Genomic DNA, 27,368 nt, shown 5'->3' with positions numbered 1-27,368 from the left:
CCAGTCATGGTTCAAGACCTACCAGTCATGGTTCAAGACCTATTGGATTTAACGATCTCTTGGATCGTTAAGGGGTGTAACCTTCACCCTGTGAACGGTTTACAAGTTTCTAAAACTTGTTGGCGACTCTTTTGCTATATCTTCTTTCCCTTTGGACGCCACTTAACTTTAGTGTATGATCACAGTGGGGTTCAAGTTAGGGAGTTAATGCTTGAAATATTCCCTACAGACACCCATTTGTGTCTCCCCAAAACCAAACCCGGTGATGAATACCTTTCGCGTCGAATCATAATCGAATGAAGTAAAAGTGTGAAAAGTCTAATGTTGCAGTTAGTTTTTATTAAAAATCTTTCTTTCTGTTTTTGAAAACCTGCTCTATTTTATGAAAATAGCTATCCTGTTTAGTTTAGTTCATGACAAGGGTCCAATAATGGTGTAGTTGGATATGTCTCGAAAAATCTTTCCAACGATATATTATAAGCCTAATTCCTATGAATTATGAGGAAGTTATGGCCAAAATACTAAATGAGCCCGATTTGGTTCTTACGTACGGCTCAATGATCTAGAGGAGGGCCTATTATTAATTATCATTCCTAAAGCTATTATGATTGATTATAGTCTTCTATAATACTCTACAAGATTCTCTTAAATCCTAATGGATTAAGGATTGATAATTATGTTTCAAAGAGTTTGAAATTGAATAAAATAAACTACTCCTTTTGAGAGTCCTTATTTTGTACGAAATGGAATATATTCAGATATTATTTTTGTGCCTCATAATATTTATCAAAATCTTATATGGCTGGATAGATCTTGAAATTATCTTTTCAATAATATATTATAATATTAATTCCGAGCTATAACGAAAAAGATATGATAGGAATATGAAACTATATCCAAAACAGATACCCTTCCACTATTTCAGAAATATCTTTTTATATACAAAATATTTTAATCTGATTCTAATTGTTTTGGAAATTTAACTTCAGGAGCTTTCCAACGACATATTATATGACTTATTTGGACTTCTGAATCAAAAGATATGAAAAAAACAAAATCCGCAAAAACTGTCTTGCATCGTCAAACGACAAGTTCGTCGCCTGGCGCTGCAGTGCAGCGCCAGGCGACGATTTCGTCACCTGCCGACGAGCTCTGTCGTTGGCGACAGGGAGATTTTTTATTTCTTTTCGAACTCTGATTCGTTTCTATCAATTCCCGACTATTTTCTTATAAATAGGGTCCTTGGACCTCCGTTTTTCAACAACCAGAATTCTCTAATTCTTTACTCTGTCTAAGCTAAAGCTTATTCTCTCTCTTCCTCTTTCTAGCCTAACCTTTTACAAACAAAATTCCTCATACATTAGCACTATATACATCTAGCCAAGTTCGAAGTTGCATTCGCCCTAGACGTGAAAGGTTCGATATTTCTAAGGGGTTGGTCCCAAATCTCTACTTCAATTATTTAATTTAATTGTTTGTTTTATATTTTCCTTGAAGTTACTAACGTGTGTATTTTGTTATTAGAAAGAGATACGAGGAATCAAAGTAAGTACTTTAATTAATTTATTGATCTTTTGATATAGAAGTCATGCTTAGATTGTTTTATTGATTTCTAGTATCATGTTAGGATGTTATATTGCTTCCTAGTATCATGTTTAGAGTTAATTAAAATTTCTAATATCAAGTATGATTAAAAGAATGCTTCCTATTTCTTTCCTAATATCATGTTAGTATCATGTTAGGGCTAAAGCTTTGATTTTTATTGCTTAGTGACATGCTATGATTTGTTATTAATCTTATTAGTATCATGCCGAGGATTTTGCTATTAATATTATGCTTTAACTTGATTATGATAATGTAGGGAATAATTTCAAGCGTTAAACCCCTAGCTTGAACCCCACTGTGATCATACACTAAAGTACGGTGGCGTCCAAAAAGGAAGAAGATAGAGCAAAAGAGTCGCCAACAAGTTTTAGGAACTTGTAAACCGTTCACAGGGTGAAGGTTACACCCCTTAACGATCCAAGAGATCGTCAACTCCATAAGGTCTAGAACCAAATATGGGTTCGGGGATAAAGGTACAAATCCAACCTAAAAGAGATTGAACCTGCCCTAATAATAGGCCTCAACTTTATTCTGATCGTATTCATGTGCGCTTTCTGATTAACATGCAATCATTAGGATTAACCCTAAACCTGTTTATCTATGTTGGTTGAATTTAATGCACAAATAAATCTATTATTGGTGATCACTTGAAATTATAATCATAATTAACCTAAACAAGATTTTTAATTATATTATTAACCATGATTACAAGTATTAAATTCCTTTTAAACATGCATAAAAGGCGTGATCAAGCAATAAAAATAAATATAATCAAGCAACATAATAAAAAATAATTATAACTATCATAATTAAAAATAATCATGATAATCATAAATAATAATTAAAATAATAATCATCACAATAATAATAATAATAATCATAAATAAAATAATTATCATCAAAATAATAATAATAATAATCATAATCATCATAAATTATAACAATTATAATCATAATCATGTTCATGTTAATATTGAAGCATAATAATAATAGCAAGATCCTAGGCATGATACTAACAAGATTAATAACAAACCCTAGCATGTAACTAAGCAATAAAAATCAAATCTTTAACCCTAACATGATACTAACATGAATAAATATTAGGAAGAACATAGGAAGCATCGTAGGAATCATAATAAATATTAAAATTGCCCTAGACATGATACTAGGAATATCATAATAACAATGTAAACATGATTTCTACATCATAACATCAATTAAAACCATTAAATCACTTACTTTGATGCCTCGTACCTCTTTCTAATAACAAAATACACACGTTAGTAACTTCAAGGAAAATAATAAACAAAACAATTAAATTAAAAAATTAAAATAGAGATTTGGGACCAAACCCTCAGAAATTAAACCTTTCACGTCTAGGGCGAAGGAAACTTCGAATATGGCTAGGTGTTTCTAGATCTTGCGAATGCGGAATTTTGTATTTGAGAAAAGGCTAGTTTAGAAAAGAGAGGGAGAGAATAATCAAGAAAATCTTGATGAGAGTTGGTGAATCATTAAGAGTGAATTAGAGAATTAATGATTGCGAATGAAAAACTAATTGTCGGTGAATATTAATTAAAACTGATTGTTGATGAGAATTCGTGAATGAAAACGGAGTTTTTAATACGTTATTTATAGAGAAAATCAGCCAAAAAGATAAAATATCAAAACAGAGCACTTGGCGCACGCAAAACGAGCTTGGCGCATGCAAAACAGAGCTGGCGCCAGCACCATCTTATTGGCACCAGGCGCCAATGGCTAGCACCAAGCGCCAATGCCTGGCGCCAGGCGCCAATTCCTGGAGTCAGGCGCCAGGCCTGTTTTTGATGCGTTTTCGAAAATCAGATAAGTTTTCCGTACTAGAGGATAAAATTGTATATTTTCCTCGAAAATGCTTTTTGATTTTAATTAAAACTCTGAAAAGTCAACGAAAGTCAATTTATCAATGCTAATTGAATTAGGAATGAAAAGAACCTTCTAGAAGAATCTAGAAGACTAAAACCATTCTTAATTGCATTAGGAATGATAAATCATATTAGGCCCTCCCCTAGATCATTGGGCCGCATATAAAGCTCTAACCGGGCCAAATTTAGTAAATTGGCCATAATTTCCTCAATATTCATCTGAATTGGGCTTAAAATATATCGTTGGAAAGCTCTTGTCAAGCCCCATCCAACTACACTACTATTGGACCCGTATCATGGACCAACCAAACTAGATTGGCTGTTTTCTTAAAATAAGTTTTCAAAAACAGAAAGAAAAGAAAAGAAATTAAAACTATCCGCAACACTAGACTTTCCACACTTTCGCTTCATTCGATTATGATTTGACGTGAAAGGTACTCATCACTTGTTTTGGTTTTTGGGAGACACAAATGGGTGTCTACAGAAGCCCCCACTTTGACTGAGTTTGGAGAAACGGGAGTTTCGAAAAACGAAAGTCAAAGTATCAATAGGGACGGAGAATGATTCAGAACGTTCTGCGATCCTAAATCAGTCTTGTAACGTCGATACCTTCAAAACTAGCGTTAGTTTAAACAAATAAAAGAGTTAAGAAACGCGTATCTGGCACCGTCGAGCACACGTCTCTGAAAGTAACCGATTTGCTGCCGCTTTACTGTTGTTTTGATGACCTCCTACGAGCTAAAGAATGTCATCCCGCTTGAAAACCGCTACGCCCGTAATTGCTTCCAAATTTGAAGATTTCTTCGCCTGAAATGATCCTCCTCCGCTATGATAGTATTCCACGTCCAAGAGAAGACTATCGAAGATTGCTTCTCTTGAAACAATCCTCATCCGTATTAATAATATTCCACGTCCAAGGGAATACTATCGAAGATTGCTTCTCTTGAAACAATCCTCAGTTGTTTGTGACAACTCTCCATAATCCTGGGAACGCCACCTTGCTGTTTCGATGTTCACTCGTCTCCGAACAAAGAGCTTCTTTTTGATATATTCACGCGTCTCTGAACAAAGAGCTTCTTTTTTATATGACTCCAATTTCCGCTGTGATATTCTTAGAAAAGATCACTGCTTTTTAATCCTTAATGCTGCCATGCCAGTACGTCGGCGCTTTGCTGCTTGTGAACCAGTATGTCGGTGCTTTTGCTGTGATGACAATCCTCTTTTCTTTGGGAATAGTTTCCAACACAACTCTTGTATGATGTATGACAATCCGATTTAGGGAAAGTTGTCAATGCTTCGTAACAATCCATCCTTGGAAATGTTGCCACGATGAAGCGACAATCCGTATCTCGGAAAATTCGCCAAAATCCAATTTTTGGGAAAAGTTGCCAATGCTTCGTAACAATCCTTCATAAGAACTTTACTACGATCGACAATCCACATCTTGGAATATAACTCTTGAAAGCAATCCACCTTGGAAATTTGCCAACGCTATGCGACAATCCTTTTAGGAAATTATTGCCACAATTGACAATCCGCGTCTTGGAACATTTGCAAAAAAGAGTAGACCGACAATCCACTTCGAGAAAATTTGCCACTTATTGAAATGAATGACAATCCACGTTGAGGAACCTTTGCCGAAATTTATGATGAGTAAAGACCTACGACAATTCTTTGGGAAATTTTGCCATAGGGAACTGGGTATATGACAATCCAATCTCGGAAAACTTGCCAAAGATCCATGAATGTATGACAATCCGAACTTGGAAAAACTTGCCAACAAAGAAGGAGCACGACAATCCACGCTTGGAAACCTTGCCAGAGATGACAATCCAATCTTGGAAAAATTGTCGTTTGAAGAAGATGCACAACAATCCATTTTAGGAAATATTGTCATTTATGAAGAATGCGCGACAATCCATATTTGGAAATATTGTCGTTTAAGAAGAATGCGCGACAATCCATATTTGGAAATATTGTCGTTGCTTTTAAACCGATTGTAATGAGCCAGTGTTTTAGGCGCTTAAGCTAAGTGAGACGATCTTTCGTCAGGTCGATCACTTAGACTGTAATCAAACCGACTACTTAATCATGTCAAATCGCTTATAGGGGCTAACTGGCGTACAAGGAACCCAAAATTGCTGTATGAAGTCGAAATCACCTTTTTGAGAAGCTTCGAGCTCTGTCGCTACTGAAATATCTCTGGCGTAAGAATTGGAGTAGGGTATTCCCTATTCTGCTGCACCTGTATTTATTTTGACCATAGAACTTTGCCAATCTTTTTAATTATCTTAGGGTTGACCTAAGGTTTAATGTTTCTTGACTCATTGACTTGACACGACTCAAGGTATAAACTTGACTCGATGTGATCGACTGACTCGAGGTTGACTCGAATCAAAGTGAAATGACATGTGTGACTCAAATCAAAGTGATATGACATGACATGACTCAATGTGTACATGACTCGTGTGTGCATTGTAATGTGATCGTGCGACTCGAAAATGCCAAAAAAGAAAAAAATTTCCGTCATTTTTGTGGAGGGTACCGACTTTCTCCCGAAAAAGAAAGACGTGAAAAGGAATCGAAGTGTTTGAAGGTGCATGTTGAATGAGCTTAGTCAAATGTTGTGCAAATTGGTTCTATATAGCAACATATATATAGAACTACTTTATAAAGTTAAAATATTAACATGATCTAAGGGCCTACATTAGTTACATGATCTCAACTATATATATATATACATATATATATATATATATATATATACATATATATATATATATATACATATATATATATATATATATATATATATATATATACATATATATATGTTTTGTTTTATTTAAATATCATAATTGACATTTATAGTTTACTAGCATAGTGCCCGTGCGTTGCACGATTTATAAATTAAATCACTAATCCCGTAGGGAAAAAAACAAATATAATCTATACTATATATTAAAAGGCGTTCCTAGAGAAATTTAGGTGCCACACCGCCACGTGACGCTCTATTCTTTTAATCCGATTTTCACTGCATGTTTAAAAATATGGTTCTTACAAGTTTTGAACCCACAACCTCAAATTTAATAACCAACATGTTAGACATTAAGCTATTACCATATTACATGTCACAATAAAAATTAAATATTAATAAAGATTTTTGTCATGGAAATAATGCGGTATGTAACTCGGAGCATCGGTCAGGCCTAACACTAGTTCCTACTAAAATGAAGTGTTCAATTTTTTTTTTTAGCACACTAGTCTTGTTCAAATATCCAATATATATCTTTAATTCTTTGATCATCAATATATTAAATTAAGTGTTCACGCGCGTTAAACCCCAACCTATCATCATCTTCATCATCATCATTCATCTCATCCTTGCAACTAACTATTTTATCACAAAAACTTCTCTAGAGAGAGAAAGTCTTAATGAGAGAATTTACTCTCTGTATTACTTCGCCTTTGGGTTTCTTTTCTTTACTCTGCTTTCACTTCTTCTTCTTCCTTAACTTTTCTTAAGTCAATCTTCTGATTTTCGCTTCTACTTTATTTCAAGATGAGTGATTATGAGTTTCCAAACACGTTTGTCTATCCTCATAGGGTAGGTGAATTTGGAGAACCACTTCCGTTTCATGAAACTAGTTTTTTAGATTGGAGTTTTTGTATAATTGGTCGGTTTGCGGATGACCGTGTGTTTTCTGTATCGTTGGTTCAGCGCTTAGTTTCCCGTTACTGGCACCTTCGTGCTCCGGTGACAGTTCGACCATATGGATCAGATTTTATTTTCTTTTGTGGTATGGAGGAGGATACGATGCAATTAGATATGAGAGGTCGGGTCCATTTCAAGGGCAGCCTTATGGTGTTGCAACGCCTCTGTGGTTATTCAGTTCCTAACAATCTCAATTTACACTTGGTAGACATGTGGATTACGGTTGAAGGTCTACCTATACAACACTCTACTCCGATGGTGGCGGAATCAGTTCTTGCTCGTGTGGGTGACATAAAAGACAGGGAGGAGCTTCAAGGTCAGTTTCCTATACCCCGACCACGAATTAAAATGTTAGTTGATCTATCGGTTCCTATTATTCCTGGTTGTTATTTTCCTACCTATGGAAATCGTGTTGTGTGGGTACGATTTAAATATGAAGGAATATTCAGATTCTATAAAAAGTGTGGTTTTGTCGGACACGGTCGTGATACGTGTAACAAAACTCAAGTTGAAATCAATTAGCATTTGGAACGTCGATTTCGTAAGCTACTCGAAAGCGGCGCACTTGTTTTTTTTTTGTCCTACGGATGTTCCTTTATATTCGAATTCAGTTCGTGGTATTAGACCAAGTCCGTATGTTTGGACTACGGAGCTTTGGTTTGGTGGACATCAAGATGATAATGATTCGGATGACTCTGGAGATTCACACCCATCAGACAAAAAATTTTGTGGGACGGACCTTGGTGATTCTCCTCCTCTACCCCCATATCCAGCTCGGTCCATACCGGGTCTTTTTCCGAATCCCCAACCTGGTGGTTTTCGTGGGGTGGAGGATGAAGTATGGAGGCGAAAACAAGGCATTCTCAGGGCAGAGCAACCAGCTCTGGTGGTTCCTATGGCATGTCATCAACCTCCACGTGCCCCTCATAGGTTCACCTTTTCTCATGCAGAAGGATATCAAGGCACCTGGGCAACACAATCCTTCTTCTACTCAAGTTCAATGCAATCACATGGGTCACATGGGACAATCTCACCTCTTGGCACATGGAGCGGTGCTACCTCATCATATTTTTCAAGGTAATCACCTTAATGTAAATGAGGAAATGACACCTCAAGAATCTGCTTTTGACACGTCGGCAGGTAATTTGGATTCACTTACCTCTTCTGATAATTTTACCAACCCAACTCATCATGTGCAACTAAATAGCTCGACTATTATGACCTAATATCCTATTTCCTCTCAAGTGGGCCCAACTCATATTATCAACCCAATTCATCTTTTGGATCCGAATATAAGTGACTTGGGCTTCCAAACTAGGCCTATTAATAACATGGATCAAGCAGCTATGAAGGGAATTTCCCCACAACATGATTCAAACTCTGAGGAAATCGAACAGCTTCTTCTTCAACAATACAATTACCATACTTCAAGCAGGCTCGCTCCGACCGCCGGCCAGGGAGATCCGTATGCTCAGTACACTCAATCTCAGGGTACTTTCGAGCAGCATACTACCCCGATAGGAATCCAGTTTTCTCCTCCTCCTTTGGGCCCTTCGGGCCTGGTATTCCCAGACCCGTTTGGTGCAGGATGTAGTACTTGGGTAGCGGATTTGCCTCAAGCTAAGCTCACACCGGCGATTGCTCCTTCCCCTGTTCAGAATTCTGATGCAGCTCATTTTGAAAATCCGAATGAATCCGGGTATTTGGCAGATTCATCTTCGGGTATGGTACATGGTTCTAATCAATACCTTGAGATAATTCAACAGTCTTCTGAGCACACTCTGACGGCTGATTCCCCGGTGCCTATGGACTGCTCCCCTCCGTTCTCCGCTTCGTCGTCAATTCGTTCTTCACCTCCTGCTATATCTCCATCTAAGAATGATGAGGGTAAGGGTAAGAAACCTTTATGTCTGAAATTGGCGAAAAAGGGTGATAGGGTCTGGCATTGGGTCAAAGAGGGTTGTTCTCGCGAACGTTCTGCTTCACATGAACCGGTCACTCCTCCTTTGGCCATTGATGATGCAAATTCTGCCATCTCTCCTGCCTTAAAGCTTTGAAGAGGCGTAAAGGAGTTTATCTTGGATCTTCTTCTGGTTCAACTTCTTCTGAGGGTGAGGTGGCTCCCCGGACTGGGCCACCAGAGCCACCATGAATGTGGCTGCTTGGAACTGTAGGGGTCTTGGTACGGCGGACTCCCCTAAAGTTCCGTATGTGTCCTCTTTAGTCCGCTCCTTTGGGATCAATCTCATGTTTATAATGGAAACCTTAGTATCTGTAAATGTTGCTGTAGATAAGTTAGCTTGTTTAGCTTTTGATGGTTTTTGTGGTTCGGATGCGGTAGGGCTTAGTGGGGGTTTAGTAGTTTTTTGTTTTTCCCCTGTTTCAGTGGTCCCTATATCTTTTTCACAACATGTTATCTATTGTAAGGTTGTAGTTCCAGGCCAAGCAACAAAATATGTAGTGTTTGTGTACGGTTCGCCCCATGTTTCTTTACGTTCTTATGTTTGGGACGAACTTTTAGAGATTTTAAATCAATATCCTGAGGTTGTTCTTTTAGGAGATTTCAACCAAGTAGAATATATTTCTGATAAATTAGGGGGAGCCACTTCCATTCCTGGTCGCATTGATTTTTTAGAATGGAAACTAGCTTCGGGTTTAGTTGATATTTCTTTTACAGGCCCTACCTATACCTGGACTAATGGCCAGTTAGGTAACCCCACCTTTGAAAGACTAGATAAGGGATATGCGACGAGTTTGTGGTTGGATACTCACCCTGAAGCTTTGATTATTCACCAACCCATTTTGTTTTCTGACCATGCGGTTATTGTGCTGAAAGAAACTACTCCTGAGTCTCATAAGAAATGCCCTTACCGAATTGAAAATTGGTGTTTGGATATTCAAGAGGTGTCTCTAATGATCCAATCTTGTTGGCAACACAACCTTTTAGGGTCTAAGATGTTCATGCTCTCACAAAAATTGGTGAATCTTAGACATAAGTTGCTGTGTTGGTGTGTGGAGCATAAAAAGGCCTGGGGTATTGATTGGAGAGATTTGCAAGACAATGTGATCATGCAGGCTCAGACCTTAAATTCAATGACTTCAGGCTCGAGTTTTCTGCAGACTCGGGAACAAAAGATCTCACAGGCTACTGCTTTATTCTCTTACTGGAAACAGAGATCTAAAATTAGATGGGATGCTTTTGGAGAAACTAGTTCACGCCTGATTTTCTCCTCGGTGCAGGAGCGGCGCCGTCGGAACAAGATTTTCAGCCTTAAGGATACATTTGGGAATTGGATTTCTGATCCCAGGGGAATTGAGAATCTCTTGATTACTCATTTCTCAGACCTGTATAATTGTCATCACAATTATCCTCCTGCTAATCCGGAGTTCTGGGATGATCTGAATCTTCCTTCACTTTCTCCTGTCCATCGTCAACAACTTTTGGAGCCTTTCACTGCGACAGAAATTAAGGATGCTATGTTCCATATTGGGGATGATAAGTCTCCTGGACCAGATGGATTTTCGGCTTCTTTCTTTAAATCTCAGTGGGCTGTTGTGGGTGATCAAGTTATCTCGGCAATTTAATATTTCTTTTCCCGGGGGTATTTGCTGAAAGATTGGAATCGAACTTTTCTGGTTCTTTTGCCTAAGGTTGATCATCCAGAATCTCCTTCCCAGTTTTGGCCTATTGGATTGTGTAATGTGTTATATAAATGCATTGCGAAGTGTATGACAGGCCGTTTGAGGAAAGTAATGCCTCTCCTTATCTCAGATTCTCAATCTGCCTTTGTTCTGGGCCGTCTAATGTCGGATAATACTCTTATTGCTCATGAGCTGTTGTCCTATATGAATTCCTCCTCTTCCAGGAGATGTATAGCAGCTTTGAAGTTGGATATGAACAAAGCCTATGATAGGGTAAATTGGGAATTTTTATGAAATGTTCTGCAGGCTTTTGGATTCCCTCCTTATTGGATCCAAATTATCAAGTAGTGTGTCTCTACAGTCACCTACCAAATCCTTGTTAATGGTAGGCCGACTCAGGTTCTTCGGCCGGCTTGTGGTTTGAGACAAGGAGATCCTTTGTCTCCTTATCTCTTTGTTCTCTGCATGGAAATTTTCTCAGTTATGCTTCGTAAGGCTGAGGCTTCTGGCCTTTTCCAAGGTTTGCGCATTACTCGGCGTGCTCCATCAATCTCCCATCTGTTCTTTGCAGATGATGCTTTATTATTTTTCGGGGTTAATCCAGACTCTTGTTCTCATCTATTGGAAGTTGTTAACCGATTTTGCACTATGTCAGGCCAGATGGTTAATGTCCAGAAGTCATTTGTTAAATTCAGTTCTAATACTCCGGATTATTATCGAGAATTTTTAAGCTCTGCTTTACATATGAGGGCTCAAGATTCCATAGGAACATATTTGGGCCTCCCAGTGGATTTAGGACGTGCTAAATGTCATCAGTTCCAGCCTCTGGTAGATAAAGTATCGCAAAAGCTGTCAGCCTTCAGTTCTCGACATCTTTCTGCGGCGGCCAAGTTAGTTTTAATTAATACTGTGGTTGTTGCTTCCTTAAATCATGTGCTTTCAGTGTTCAAATTGCTTGTGACAATTGCTGACCCTATCAACCGTCTTCTGGAGCGATTTTGGTGGGAAAATGGTAATTCTAATAGAGTTATAGCGTTAGCCCCTCCTCCGGCCCTTCATTTTCGGAGAGGTTTAGGGGGGTTGGGCATTCGACATGTACCTTCTTTTAATTCGACTCTTCTAGCTAAACAAATGTGGCGTTTAATTCATCATCCACAGCTTTTAGTTTCGAGGATATATCGAGCTCGATATCCTCACCTGTTAAACTATAAAGCTTTTTCTCTTCCTCCCCGTCCTTCCTGGGGTTGTCGAAGTTTGTTAGATGGAGCCCGTGTTCTTTCCCATGGAGTTATGTGGAAAGTGGGTTCTGGTTCCCAGATTAGTTTGCTTAATGACAATTGGGTTCCAGGTGTTTCTATTTGTTTTAAGGACTCTACCTCTACTTATGAGTTTCCCACTATGGTGTCACATATTATTGATCCAGTTTCTCAGGCTTGGGATAGTACTCGTATCAGGCAACTTTTTCCCCCTATTACGGCAGATTCTATCCTTGGGATGGAAAGACCTCAGGGAAAATGGATGACTTTGTCTATTGGAAGTTCACTCGGGATGGATCGTTTACTACAAAATCAGCTTATGCTCACTTATTGAGCCAGACCTGGTCTGATAGAACTTCATCCTCTAATATTCTTCATGTTTGGTGGAGGAAATTTTGGGGACTTCCAATTCTTCCAAAATGGAAGCTTTTTATTTGGAAAATCTTACATAATGCTCTTCCTACAGCTAGGGCTGTCAATTGGATCAGGTCGGGTCGGGTTCGTTTTCGGGTCAGCTGATTTCGGGTTAGCTACCCCCTGACCTGAACCTGATCCATTTAAGGTTTCGGGTTGAAAACCTCAACCTGAACCTGATTTTTTTGGGTTCGGGTCAACCTGAAAATGACCTTATTTGACCTAATTTTTTTTTTTTTTGAGTTTAAATAAGGTTATTTGAGCCTGAAATTAACCTGAAATTAACCTGAATTTTACCTTAAACTGACCTAAACATGTGAACAACCAAGTTTCAAACCACAAAAAATAAATGTTCAAACAATCAAACCTAACAAATAGGAAATAGTCCAACATAAAACAGCATAGTCTAAGTCATTACCTAATTATCGATTACAAACCAAGTGTACTAACAAATTACAAACCAAAGTTCACATATACAAGTTCTCAAATAACATTAGAGGATTCAAAAGGGCTTTCTAGTTTTTCAAATTCGGGTGATGTATGTGGCGTATCATTCTTGTTCTCCATCTCGAGCTTCATTATTGATCCACAAAGCATTTCCAATTGAGGATCCATAGAATCTACAAAACACACAAAAAAAACAAGTTACCATCAATAATACATAACATAAGAAATAAAATCATATACATTATATATAACATTATTATTTACTACCTTCCCCAAAATCTCAATCCCTTAAGCAAATGATAGACTCCACTGTTTCTGGCTTCAATGAACTTCTATAACAATCAAGTACCCGACTTCCAGTACTAAAGGCTGATTCAGAAGCCACTGTTGATACGGGGACAGCAAGAACATCCTTAGCCATTTGAGCTAAAACAGGGTAACGAGCCGAACAAGTTCTCCAATAAGCTAAAATATCAATGTTGCTGGATCGAGGGATAAGTGGCTCCTCATAATACATATACATCTCTGATTTCATAGCCACAGATGATTGCTCAACAGAAAAGTCATCAAAATCCTATAAAAACCAAATAATAAATATCAGATTTTTATTACTATATAATCAGATTATAAACAGATTATAAGGGAAGAAGTGTTTACCTTCATAATATCATCATCAGCTTCCTTCACAACCTCAGAATAAGTAGATTTGAGATTTTCATTGCTTGATGAAGATTGAGATGCAGCATAAAAATTGTACAATTCCCTAATAGAATCTCTAACTTTAGAGAACTCAAGCTCATATTCAACACCGACTCCATAGATCCTCTTGTAACCCCATTGGACACATTGAAGCTTATATCGTGGATCCAACACCACAGCAACAGCCATAAATGTGCTAAAATCAGCCCAATACTTTCCAAATTTGTCAAGCATCTTGTTAGCCATTTTTTGTATAAAAAGATCTGAACTTCTCATTTCATTTTTCAACAACAATCTAACTTTTAAAACATTAGAAAATTAAAGGTTGGAAGTAGGATATTTGGTTCCGGAAAAGGCTAGTGTGACATCATGAAAAACTTTCAAAAACTTGCATATTTTCTCTACTCTACCCCATTCTTCCGTGGAAGGACAATGAACATAGTTGGCATCAACTTTTTGAAAGTGAATTAAAGCCTTTTTGAAATACAAAGCACTATCAAGCATCATGTAAGTGGAGTTCCATCTAGTGGGAACATCTTGTTGTAAAGATCGAGTTGATTGAAGTTCAACATGTGCAACACAACTTAAGAATCTTTGTTTTCTAGCCTGAGAACTCTTACAATATTTAACACTCTCTCTAATCTTACACACAGCCCCATCAATCTCTTTTAAACCGTCTTGAACAACTAGATAAGAATGTGAGCACAACACCTTACATGAAAAAATTCCCCACCACAAATCAAATCAAGTTCCCCTTTAAGATTTTCAGCAAAAACATCATTTGAAGAAGCATTATCTAATGTAATTGAAAAAATGTTTTTTTTTAATACCCCATTCCTTTAACAACCCATACACATGATCACATAAATGAATGCCGGTATGAGGGGGAGCAATGTAAGAGAAGTTCATAATCTTTTTTTGCAAACACCAAAATTTATGAACATAATGAGCCGTTAATGAAATGTATCCATCAGTGGTAATGGAAGTCCAACAATCAGAGTTCAATGCAATTCTACCAGAAGAAGAGGCCAACACATCTTTCAATTGCTCTTTTTCCTTTTTATGCATCTTAAGCACATCAGATTTGATGGTGTTTCTTGAGACAGGTTTGAAATTAGGATTCAGATAAGAAAACAACCTCCTAACACCCTTATACTCTACAAATTGAAAAGGCAGATCATGCTCAACAATAGCAAGACACAACAATTCACGAAAATAAGTAGCATCAAATTCAGGCAATCTATTTCCTAAACCAGAAGATGTTTTCTCTAAAATCATTTGACGAACATCCCTAAATGACCTCTATTTACAATTTTTAACATGACGATGAAGATTTCCTGTTCCATTCTTACTATCACCATTAAAGCATACACCACATTACATTTGCAAATCAAATTACCATTTTCATCAGGCTCATCCAAAAACTCAAAATGCACCCAAATATCAGAAGAAAGGCGACGCTGGCGTTTCTTACCAGTAAGAATCACACGAGGTTTTTTAGGGGAAGCTTTGTGGCTTTTGCTCTTTCCCTTATTATCCATTGTTGAATCAATTTCTTCCTCGTCTCCGGAAGAAAGTTCTTGAATATTGTTGGACATTTACTTCCTACCAAATTACATTAACTAGAATTACTTCTTTTATCATCCAAAAAATTGGATACTTGTAAATAAACAAAAAAAACAATTCGTATAATCCATAACAAATTCAATAAATCACTAAAATCAGTTCATATAATTACATAAACTAGCAGAAATTCGCATAAATCCATAAATCAACTCGTATAATTACATAAACCAGCATAAATGTGCATAAATCGATTCATATAATTACATAAACTAGCATAAATTCGCATAAATCCAAAAATTAACTCGTATAATTACATAAACCAGCATAAATTCGCATAAATCAATTTTTATATACTTGTAAAATAACAAAATCATTCGTATAAACTCATAAATTAAGAACAATAAGCAAGAAAAATACCGTATGAGAGTGAGAAGATAACAATTGTAGTCGAATTCAACAATGGTGAAGTGATTTTAGCCTTTTAGGGTTTTTGAGTGTGCCGTTTTTGAGGAGTGAGAAAATTACAGAGAGAGAATAGAGAAGTGGGTGTAACGGCTGATAAAAAATGAGGATAGAAAATGAAAATTTAGGGTTTTCATTTTATATGTAGAAACCTCTTAGGAATTTGGGCTGGGCTTATTTACATTTTAAAGCTTTTTACGATTTTTTTTTTACTTAAAATATTTCGGGTTTTCAGGTCGGGTTTGGGTTCACCCGACCTGATTTTGACCTGAAATTTATTTCGGGTTAAGTGGGTCGTTTTCGGGTTGAGATTTTCAACCTTAACCTAACCCATTTAATTTCGGGTTCGGGTTCGTGTCAACCCATTTAAGTTTTCGGGTCGAAAATCTCAACCCTAACCCGCTTTTTTCGTGTCGGGTTTTCGGGTCGGGTCAGTTTTTGCTAGCCCTACCTACAGCGGCTATTTTGTTCCTAAAAGGGATTCCAATTTATTCTACTTGTGGTTTTTGTCATCATCACATTTCTCACATTTTTCAGCAATGTAAGTTTGCCTGTCTAAGTCGTAGTTCTCACCCTTTGGTTAAGCTTCGAACTATGCCTTTGGAACAAGATTTTAATTCCTGGTTGACGGATTCTATTATGTGTTTGGCGGTTTCTAAGGATTGGGCCGCTTTGGATAGTCTTTTAGCCTTTTTCTGGGCTATCTGGATAACTAGGAATAATCATCGGTTTCGTTCAGAGGTTTTTTCTCCAGCTGGAGTTCTTGCTGTGGCTGATTCTTGGGTTACTCGTAGTAGTAATTCTAGAAATTTAAGTGATCTTTTTCAGCCCTCTAGTCCTCCAGGATTTGCGGTTTCTACTCCAAAGTATTTGGGGTCTGCTGGATCTTCTGATGGGTATGATATCTGTCTTACTTTTGATGGAGCTTGGAATGCAAAGGATCAACGTGCAGGTATGGGTTGGTATTTATCTTTTACCTCTACTTCACCGGCTGTCTGGGGAGGGGCTCAGGCAGGTTTTGCTTCTTCCGCCCTCCATTCTGAACTGTTAGCTTGTCTCCTCGGTTTAAAGCAAGCTCGTGAAAAAGGCTTTTCCAAGATTCAGGTTTTTACGGATTGTAGCTTGGTTTGTTCTTTGATCCGGGGTCATCTTTCGGATTCGATAGCGGTTTGTTGGACTTTGCGACAAATTAGGCAGATCATTGCAGATTTCAGTAAATTCGACAAACAGAAGGTTTCAAGACAACTTATTGTTCGTGCTCATCAATTGGCTGGTTCAGCTCGTCGTCGTCATTTACTTTGTTTTAGTTTTTAATTTCTTAGTTCTCTTTGTCAAAAAAAAAAAAAAATTAAGTGTTCACAAAAATTATTGCAAGTACAAATTTATTTGCCAGATAAACGAATTTTTGTTAATCTGGTGGCATTTATGTAAATATATTGAAAAAGCTTGGTCATTTATTCAATACTTTTGATAAGCTATCCAATTACTGTTAGCAACTTGTATTTAGGAAATTACACATGTAACCCTTAACTAGTACATGAAAAGATGCATGTACCCTTCCACTGGTACCTGAAAAGACGATTATACCCCTTGATAATCTGGGGAATTCACCGGGCATAATTAAAAAATTATACAAATTCGATTATATCAAACTGAGTGATGTGACGAATCAAATAACGCAAACTATTGGATGCGTTCGCCCGCACACAACAGTTTGTGCGACTTTGTTAAAATCCAGACCCATTTTATCATTTTAAGTTTTTAAAAAAAAAAGCCCAAATCAACTCTCAGCCCATTTATTTCCTTCCCCTTATTCCGCCATTTTCTACTCCATTTTCTTATTCCAAAAAAAAACCGTCATTTCAACTTCTGCAATTTACTATTCTTTTTCTCTTCATTTTCTATTATTCTTCTCTCTTTTCTTCTTCACTTTTGCAATTTCTACATTTTTTCTTTAGTTCATTTATGATAGATTTCTCAATTAAATATTTTCGTCAAAGAAAATCATTAAACATGAGGTCGAAAAATGTCAATCGTCCACCATTGAAAGTTACGGAAGAACATGATGACAAGATTCAATTTATTCTTTGTTTTTGTTTAATTAATTGAATTTTCGATTTACAATATTTGAAATTGAGTTTAATGTATCTGTTTATTATTTTTAGCATTTGCTTTTGTTTTTAGGTTTTGATGATTCCGTATTTTGTACAGAAATTTCAATTAGGTTTTTGTTCAAATATTTATGTATTTGATGTTGTTTATTGATTATTTATTTTTACTTACAGAAAATCTAAAGCGCAAAAAGGAACTTCAAAAAGAAAAAATCAAACAGATTCTAGGTATGATGTTTTAGTTTCTTTAATTTTTGTGTTGCTTGATATTTTGAGTGTTTTATTTGACATTTTTTTGTCGTTTGAAATGTTCTATTTATTGGTTGATGTATTTTTGGTATTGGCTTATATATCTTTTATACAATGTTATAAGATTTTCTTTGATGACTTGTATATAGTGATATTGATAGATGATATATGTATATTTATTGCCTTATATAAACATATTAATGGCTTATACAATCTTCTTTATGAGCTGTTGTACACTAATTGTTAGCTTATATGTTTTTAAGTTGGCTGATTTGTTATTTTAGTTAGCTTATATGATTTATTTGGTTTGCTGTAACGTCTTATATATTTGGCTTATATGTTCTATTTGGTCATTTGAATTCTTTTTCGTTTGGCTGATATGTTTATATATTTGGCTTATATGTTCTATTTGTTGGCTTACATGTTTTTAATTTGGTTGAATTCTTAAATGCTATAACCTGAAATGTTCTCTTTGTGGCTGATATTTTCTGTTTAATTTTTGATATACTTTATTTGTTATCTTACATGTTTTTAAAGTTGGCTTATTTGTTATCGTTGTTAGCTTATATGATTTATTTGGTTGGCTGATATATTTTATTAATATTGATGGCTTATATGATTTTGTTTATTTGCTAATATTCTTTGTTTATTAGCTTATATGGTTTTAAAATGGAAGATTTGTAATCTTATTTAATTATATGATTAATTAGGTCAGCTAATATGTTTTTTATATATACAATTTTTCGTCTAATTTTATTTACGCTTGGCTGATATTGTCCTTGTAATTGGCTTATATATTCTATTTGTTGGCTTACATGTATTTAAGTTGGCACAAATCTCAAATGCTATAACATGAAATGTTTTTTTTTTGTTGGCTTATATACTCTATTTATTTTATTATCTTACATGTTTTTTTTTAAGTTGGCTTATTTGTTATCTTAGTTAGCTTATATGATTTATTTGGTTGGCTGATATATTTTTATCAATATTGATGTCTTATATGATATTCTTTTTTTTGTTGATATACTCTATTTGTTAACTTATATGTTATTTTAAGTTAACTTATATAGTATTTGGGAATTGGGTGTTTTGCTAACATTATTTAGGGAAAGGGCTCGATGAAAAGAGAGATAGAGAGAATCATTATCCAAATAAAATAATATTACGATTAATTTATTATTTCCTTAAATGGAATAATTAAAATAAAAAAAATGATGGATAAATATATATGTATCCAAAGTTGACGTAACAAATCTATCCATTTACTAGTATAAAGAAAGTTGTGTGAAAACAGGATAGGATTTATATCCAAGTGTTGCGTGGACCTGGTCCACAATAATGTTATTGTGGACCTAAGGTTTATACACACATAATTGACATTATATTCAATATAGTGACCCTTTATTTTAATATAGTAATCTTATTTTAAACATAGTAACCTTGTGTGACCTTTAATGTTATTATGAACTTAAAGTACGATAATATGTTGAATAGTGACCTAATTTTAACATAGTGATCTTTATTATTCATATTGACCATTAAATTAAAAATATCATTAAAAAAAAAAAAATTAACCTCTTATAACACTAACTTTTATTTCAACATAATAACCTTTATTTCAACATAATAACCTTTATTTTAATATAGTTATTAGTAAAACAATCATATTGTCTCTAATGTTGGTGGTTCACAATAAATTAGTGTGAACCACGTCCATTTAAGAATTTGTACACTCCGTATATGAAATTGTATCCTATTTTGATTTTTGACACAACTTTCTTTATTAATGGACTACGTGGTGCGGTGGTGGTAGTTAGCTAGTTACCCGTATTCACTTTATAAAGTTGAGATTTTGATTAATTTGCTAATTTACACCCTCAAATCTAGTCTTCAAAATACATGCCCAAAAGTATGTTACATGTAATAACAATATGATATGGATTAGTGGAAGTATTATTTTCTTATTTTGGATCGGCTTTTTATTGTGTTGATTTTTTATTTGAAATATTGTAATCACATTATCTTGTGTAATCTAGAAGTTGAGTGGAAAATTTACCATTCCTGTTTTTTAAAAGAAAAGTATTAATCTCAAAAAATTGTTTTTACTCTTTACAAATTAAACAACAAAATGAAAAAATCAAGTTGAATTCTAAAAAAATTATTTTCCGTCAAAACAAACAAAACTAGTTGGGAAGCATTTTCAGCAAATCAAAACAGCAATTCAGCAAATACCTTCATTTTCTTCCTTGACCAGCTTGACAAATATATGATTGAAAAACTTGTCACCTAAAACCATAAACTTAAACTTTCTCACTTTTTGGAAGGCATGATTGGCGGACACCAAATCATTTAAGAAGCTGTAGACTACTTAACTTGGTTGATTACTGTTTCTAAATTCCTAATTCCATCCTAAAATTATTTGGATAATTAACCAATAATTAAAAAAAAAAAAAGATTATGCTGCATTATTTTCTTAATATATATTTCTTGTACAATATGCCAGCATTATAAAACGCCAAAAAAGGGCAGGAGTCAGTAAGTTAGACAGAATATGTTTAATCATGTTGACAGTTAAGAAAGTATTTTGGTCAGGATTAGGCAAATCTAAGTTGACAATGGACTGACATCCTTAAACTGTGAGGCATTTCTCTTACAATCTCAGTCAAAGGATTGATGTTCTTGCCAAAAATTGAAGTGTAGCGATTTAATAAAAAATGGTGCATTTGATAGGTGTAATACTTAAAAAAAAAACTAAGAGTATATATGTTTGTAAATCAATTTCAGATATTAATTATGTTCATTTCGTTTAATTAGATACTCCCTCCGTCTCCGATTGATAGTCACTTTTGTCATTTTTAGTGACTCAAAATGTTAGTCACATTTGCTTTTTTCAAGTACTATTAATATTATTTTTTTTATCAAAATTCTCTAACATTAGCATTTGCAAAAATATTTGTGCAAATTTAACTTTCCCATATACTTTAATTACTTTCTCTCTCTACTTTTTTGCATACCCAATGTAAATTTACTTTTTCAATGTACTTTCTTTACTTCTCCTTAATTCCCGTTATTTTTCTTCAAAAGTGACTATCAATCAGGGACGGAGGGAGTACTATTAAAATATCAACTAAACTACTCCGTAAAAGGTTAAGCTAAATGGTTAAAGCCCAAGATCGGTTTATATACTATATCATGTTCCCTCATATGAGAGCCCATTGGATTTGAAATGTGGATGTAGCATGGGTCCACCATACCGAGCACTTTGAAAAGAAGGGTGGATGAGATTCGATATAGTGACTTTTGTATCACGTTGGCTCTTAAATCTTGATATCATGTTAGAGAATCAACTCAACCAAAAGTTAAGCTGATGATTAAAGACAATAACTGATTTATATACTCTACCATATGGTCTGATCTGATTTGATTTTTGAACTTGACTAAATTTATCTCATTTGTTTGATTTGATCTAGTCAAAATAAAAACTATCAAATGAGATATAATTAAATTTGTATTGATGTATTCTTTCCGAACATGAAATTTTCATAATATTTTTATAATCAAATTAAAAATATTTACCGATAAATAAACACAAGTATAAAGATTTTATCTAATCTGACGTGTTCAGGTTTTATTTGATCATTTCTAATACAAACAAATATGCTTTAATAACTGAGGTGTATAAAGTTTTATTCACTTCTTTTATTTGACCATTTACACCTGCCGTTTACACCTAGAAATTTTAGTATCTTCGTGGAGTCAAATTCAATTGAACTGATGTCAATAAATAAATAAATAAAAATTCAATTGAATATTCATGTGAGACCTTATTTGATTTATCGAAATTTACTAATTTGTATGTAGTTTATTGATTGAAATTTGTGCAAAAAAATGGCTGTAAGAACCCTACATAATTTATCTTAACTTCTTTCGTACTCGACTTCGATTATGGATGTAGTGCCTCAAATTATAAATCCTAATTTCTAGTTATTCTTCTCTTAGTATTGGTAATTAACATCAGATAAATGTAGTTAGACAAGTGGAAATAGTTTTGCAAATGTTTAGTTAGTGTGGTAGTATATTAGTGGGGAAATATCTATCATGTTATTAGTGGGGAATTATCTATCTTGTTATTAGTGGGGAGTATATATATTAACTTAATGAAACAGGGGAGATACCTACGTTTACAATCTATTTTTGTAACACCTGCTAGTAATAAAAACTCTACATAGGTTCAGGGGTACTATTTTTTGTAAATATGATGGTGAAAGCGTATGCACAATGTTCCTTTGTATTATGTTTCAAAAAAAATGCTCCTTTGTACTCATTAAATATCACGTCTAAAACCAATGAACACAAAGACTAATTTCAATACTTGGTAGTATGTAAGTCATGAAGACTAAATTTATTGAACATATAATCAAAGTATATGAAGAAATGTCTACGACACATTAGATAGATTATCCGATGAGTTAATGCGTAGAACAATAGATAGATTGAACATACTATTTCTTTTTTTTTTATTACATCGCTTGCTTTTTAAGGAGTTTTTAGATATACTACATTGTTTCCATTTTAAGAAACAAAATATTTTTGTTCACACTACAAATACCTAATATACTCTTAACTTTTGTCACTTACTTGATTTTTTAGTTTATGTTTGCATTACATGGATAACTTTGTAATTTTACCCCTCTCTCTCTTCCTTTTTCCCACTGCCAAAAAAAAGTGTACCAACTTTTATGGTGCAATAATTTATAAAAAAAAATAAAAAATAGAGGAAGTACAATATTAAAATCCACAATAATACCAAATGGATTAAATCAATTGATAAATATGAAAAAATAGGGTTGTTTGGAGCCTTCATCCTTGGCCTTGGGTGGAGCCTTGTATGAGTGATGAAATTAATAATCGGCGGTAATGAAAGTTGAGAAGTTGAAGGACATCATTAAAGATAAAGTTAGCAACTTGGAGTTGGATTCCACTTCAATGACACACAACTACACAAGTACTTCGTATAATGTATTGTCCATTTGTCCCAACTCCAAAATTAATACAAATGAAAATGGAAAGCATTTAGTACTCTGTATTCTCTTTGTAATGTTGATTTTATTGTTAGAATATGCATTGAAAGAGTTTGTCCCTACCAACAATTTAACTCATTGTTACAGAAATAAACTATAAAGTCATCCATGTGTGTGATATTTGTTGATTTTTCATTAATAAATGGTACATTTGTTGTTGGAAATTAAGAGTTTTCTCAAGAGATTAGGAAATTTTTTGTGAGTAAATTATTTTGCACTTATAGAGTCTTATGCACTAATCATCAAGACATCAAGGGTAATTAATTGCCCAAAAGTATTAGTTGGTTTCAACTTAATTTCAGTTTATTTCAGCTCAATTCCTAATTTTCTTCTCTCATAAACAATTCATTTCAGATCTCTTCAGTTCAGTTTAGTTCCAATTAGTTTAATAAATCAGAACAAGCCCTAACTCCATAATCGTAATAGCAATTGTATAGTACGTTAGTACCCAAAACCTAGCATCGAATCTTGTTAATTAAGTGACTATATATGCCGATGCACCCAAAAAATGCTATAGAGTGGTCCGACCAAGATGAAGCTAACAATAGGGGGCTCAGAAGGGAGTGTAGATTCTAGTGTATGGAAGAGAATCTAAGCATTACAAAGTACTACTCCGTTAGCAATTAGAGTAATCTATTCTACAGAGTATTATACACTTCCATAGACACAGGAATCTAATGAAGGAAGCAAACAAGCTAAGCATGAAACATTGCTTTCCAATTTCATTGACAAAGAACAATAAGACAAAAGCTTTCTGCTGCAAAGGTTACAAGCACAAAAAGATAGAATGAGACATCAAATTTGGCATTATGTACTTACAATTATGTATCATAAAAACACACTCAAAATACTCAAACGAGTAACATTTACTTGCAGCACTGCTAGTCTAACATCCTACTCTTAGTGACTATGTGTTCACGGGCAAAGAAAGCATTCATGATTCACCCACCAAGCCATAACTTGATCCACAAAATCTACCTTCAAGGAAGGCCACAATCTTATTGATATGTGGAGCGTTTTTACGAGCTTAGCTCCGGTAATCTGTCTAATGCATCGTAGACATGTCTCATCGTTGGCCTCTTCTCGGGGATGGTATTAACACAAGCCATAGCGATTTTTAGAACAGCTATTATCTCGTCTTCCTTGTCTGCTTCTTGAGCCAAAGACGGATCTAAAATGTCTATTAGTGGTTGCTTTTCATCGATGCATTGTTGAATCCATTGAACAAGGTCCATTTCCGAGGTGCCCACTTCAACTAACGCGGATCTTCCAGTGATCATTTCTAGTAAGATCACCCCATATGAGTAGACATCCCATTTTTGTGACGGTTTCACAGCCTTAAAGGATTCAGGAGCTTGGTAGTATGTAAGTGCATTAGTAGCTGAGACGCTTCCAGCTTCTGATGGTGCACTGCCTGCTTGCTTTTGTTGGGGTTTCTCAGAGGTCATCCTACTAGATTGAAGGGTAGGGGATCCCCCGGCAATATTAGCAAGGCGGCCAAGTCCAAAATCTGCGATTTTGGGCTCCATGCTGTGTCCAAGAAGTATATTGCTCGGGTTTAAATCACCGTGAACGTATTTTTTGGGGCTAAATTCATGCAAGTACACTAAACCTCTAGCAACACCTTTGATAATTTGTAATCGAATTGACCATGATAATGGCGTAAATGAATCCATCCCTGGCTTCCCTATTGACATATCAACCAACAAAAGCCAATGAAACATATTAAGAAACCAACATTACAACAAAGTCAAAATTAATCAACAGGCAAACAGAGTTTCTGAAATTCATACCATGTATTGCAGTGGCTAGGCTTTCATTAGGAACATAGTCATATATGAGCAGCTTCTCATCAACAGACCAATAATATGCCCTTAGTGTGACAACATTCGGGTGCCTAAGCTTCCCAATTGCTTCAACTTCGGTTTGAAATTCCTTAAACCTCTGTGAACCGCCTTCGCCTAGTCTTCTCACAGCCAATGTGAGTCCATCTTCAAGCACTACTTTGTACACAATACCAATTCCACTCTTCCCTAACACGAAAGCGGACGCCTTAAGAAGCTCATCTAAATCAAATGCCACTTGAGAATCCAAGGGCACCAAATCATACTGCTCAATGTGCTCTGATAAGGTTTCGGATTCCTCTTTAGTGAAGCAAAAACACTCTCTACTTTCTCTCCCTCCTTTCTCATCCTTACTCTTACAAGGACAAACCCTTGTATAACAATAGGACAACAACCACCCAATTAGACAAATCCCAACAACATCACTCACTACAATGGCTACAATTGCACTTTTGCTAAGCCCTTTCCCTTTACTCTTCCCACCACTACCCCTACTCCCTTGGGGTGAATAATCACTAGGCAAGTAAGGGTATGAGGCCGGCGAGGTGGCAGAGGAATCCGAAGAACAAGGGTTCTTCAATGGAGGTCCACAAAGGCCAGGATTCCCTATAAAAGCAGTAGGTCCTCTATTCATAAGAGCACCAGTTTGAGGAATTGGTCCACTCAAATTGTTATAAGTAAGATCAATATAAACCTTCTCAGGCAACTCACCAAGACTAGCAGGAATCAACCCACTAAACAAATTATGAGAAAAATCAGCAGTACCTTGCAAACTAGACAAGTTTCCCAAATCATTTGGGATAGACCCATTAAACTTATTATAAGACAAATCAAGTTTCTCAAGACCAACCAAAACCCTTCCAAACCCATTTGGGAGACTCCCACTAAAATTATTATGACTCAAAACAAGATTTTTTAGCCTCTTACATTGAAGAATTGAAGAGGGTAAAGACCCATTTAAGAAATTTTGAGACAAATCCAAATTTTGAAGGTAATTAAGCTTCCCAATCTCACTTGGTAATGATCCATAAAAGAAATTACCAAAAAGTACCAAACTTTGAAGCCCTTTTACTTGAAAAAGATTAAGGGGTAATGGTCCATAAAACCTATTACTCCTTAAATTAACATGCCTTAATTCTGAAAGAGACCCAATTGAACTAGGAAGATACCCTAGTAATTTTTTCTTGGGTATACTAACAGAAACAACTTTGAGATTTTTACAAGTTATACCATTCCAAGAACATGGGTTTTCATCAGATTGATTCCAATTACTCATAGACCCATCTGGGTCTTGAGTTATGGATTGTTTGAATGATAAAAGTGCAACACCTTCATCATTCAAACAGTTTATTACTGAAGATTTTGAGCTCAAGAGAAGAAGAATTGCACATAAAATGAAGTAATGCATTACTAAAATTGGTCAGTTTGAATACCAAAGATGATGAATTTAGGGTTACCTGAGATGATTTTGGGTAGATTTGGAGGATTTTGAGAAGGTTTTTGGTAGTGGGAAAAGGGTTTCTAAGTGTAGAGAAAATGGAATAAAAATAAAAGGACATGGAAGAAAAAGGCTGAGTGAAAGAGCAAAAAAGATGGTTTAGAAAGATGAGGGTAAAGTTAAATAATGATATGTCCCTCACTTATATTATGCTCCAACGTCATATACAATTATGCAATTATACAGTTAACAAGTTAAACAAATAAGGCAGCGTAGGGTATACGGAGTTTGTAATATGTACTGTGTGTACCTAAACCCGAAATAACTCGATTCCAATAATTTTACTTTGATTTGAAATCTACACGAAATTAGATAGTTCGGATTTTATTCTATTGATCGTTCTATAAATTAAAGACTAGGTTTTGTTGCTTACTACGGAGTACAGTACTATTTTCAAAGTTTCTAACGAAAATATATGATTAACTGATTCGCGATTAACTTGAATATGAATACTCCTTTTAGTTTTTAGAAGACTATCATTATTCTTATGTATAGGTAAAATTTACGATATAAGGGTATATGATCTGTTTACTTTATTTTCACTTATTTTAGGTCTAATAAATTCAGTTAAGATAAGTTTAATTTAGGGAAAATATCTAATAAAGATACTCAAGTTCAATTTACAACTAAAATAAGTTGTACTCCCTTGGTGTTTTTTTAAATGTTACACTTACCAAATCTAGCCGTGTTTTAATAAGTTTTACACTTCCTATTTTGGCAAAAAACTACATTAAAATATTATATCACTCTCCTCTCATGGTTCCCACCCAAACTCACTACTACTTTTTTATTATATCTTTTCTCTCACATTCTTTACTTTTCAATAAACTATTAACTACTATCTTTCCTTTACAATTTTTTAATACTCCAACTAC

General features: G+C 35.1%; 1 protein-coding gene across 1 annotated transcript; it reads right to left on the bottom strand.

Annotated features, from left to right (window-relative positions):
• Positions 1–23,951: 23,951 nt before the first annotated feature.
• On the bottom strand, positions 23,952–26,597 carry LOC145600500 (receptor protein kinase-like protein ZAR1). The gene is made up of 2 exons (XM_081656402.1): positions 24,945–26,597; positions 23,952–24,838 (listed from the first exon to the last, which is right to left on the bottom strand). Exons 1-2 carry the CDS (start codon positions 26,401–26,403, stop codon positions 24,171–24,173), a joined length of 2,127 nt encoding a protein of 708 aa, XP_081512528.1. The 5' UTR covers positions 26,404–26,597; the 3' UTR covers positions 23,952–24,170.
• Positions 26,598–27,368: the final 771 nt, after the last annotated feature.

This window comes from Chenopodium album, chromosome 1 (assembly GCF_948465745.1).
Source record: "Chenopodium album chromosome 1, dcCheAlbu1.1, whole genome shotgun sequence".
Lineage (NCBI taxonomy): Eukaryota > Viridiplantae > Streptophyta > Magnoliopsida > Caryophyllales > Amaranthaceae > Chenopodium > Chenopodium album.
Note: the sequence above shows the minus strand (reverse complement) of the source record. Positions and strands in the feature narration are given on the sequence as shown.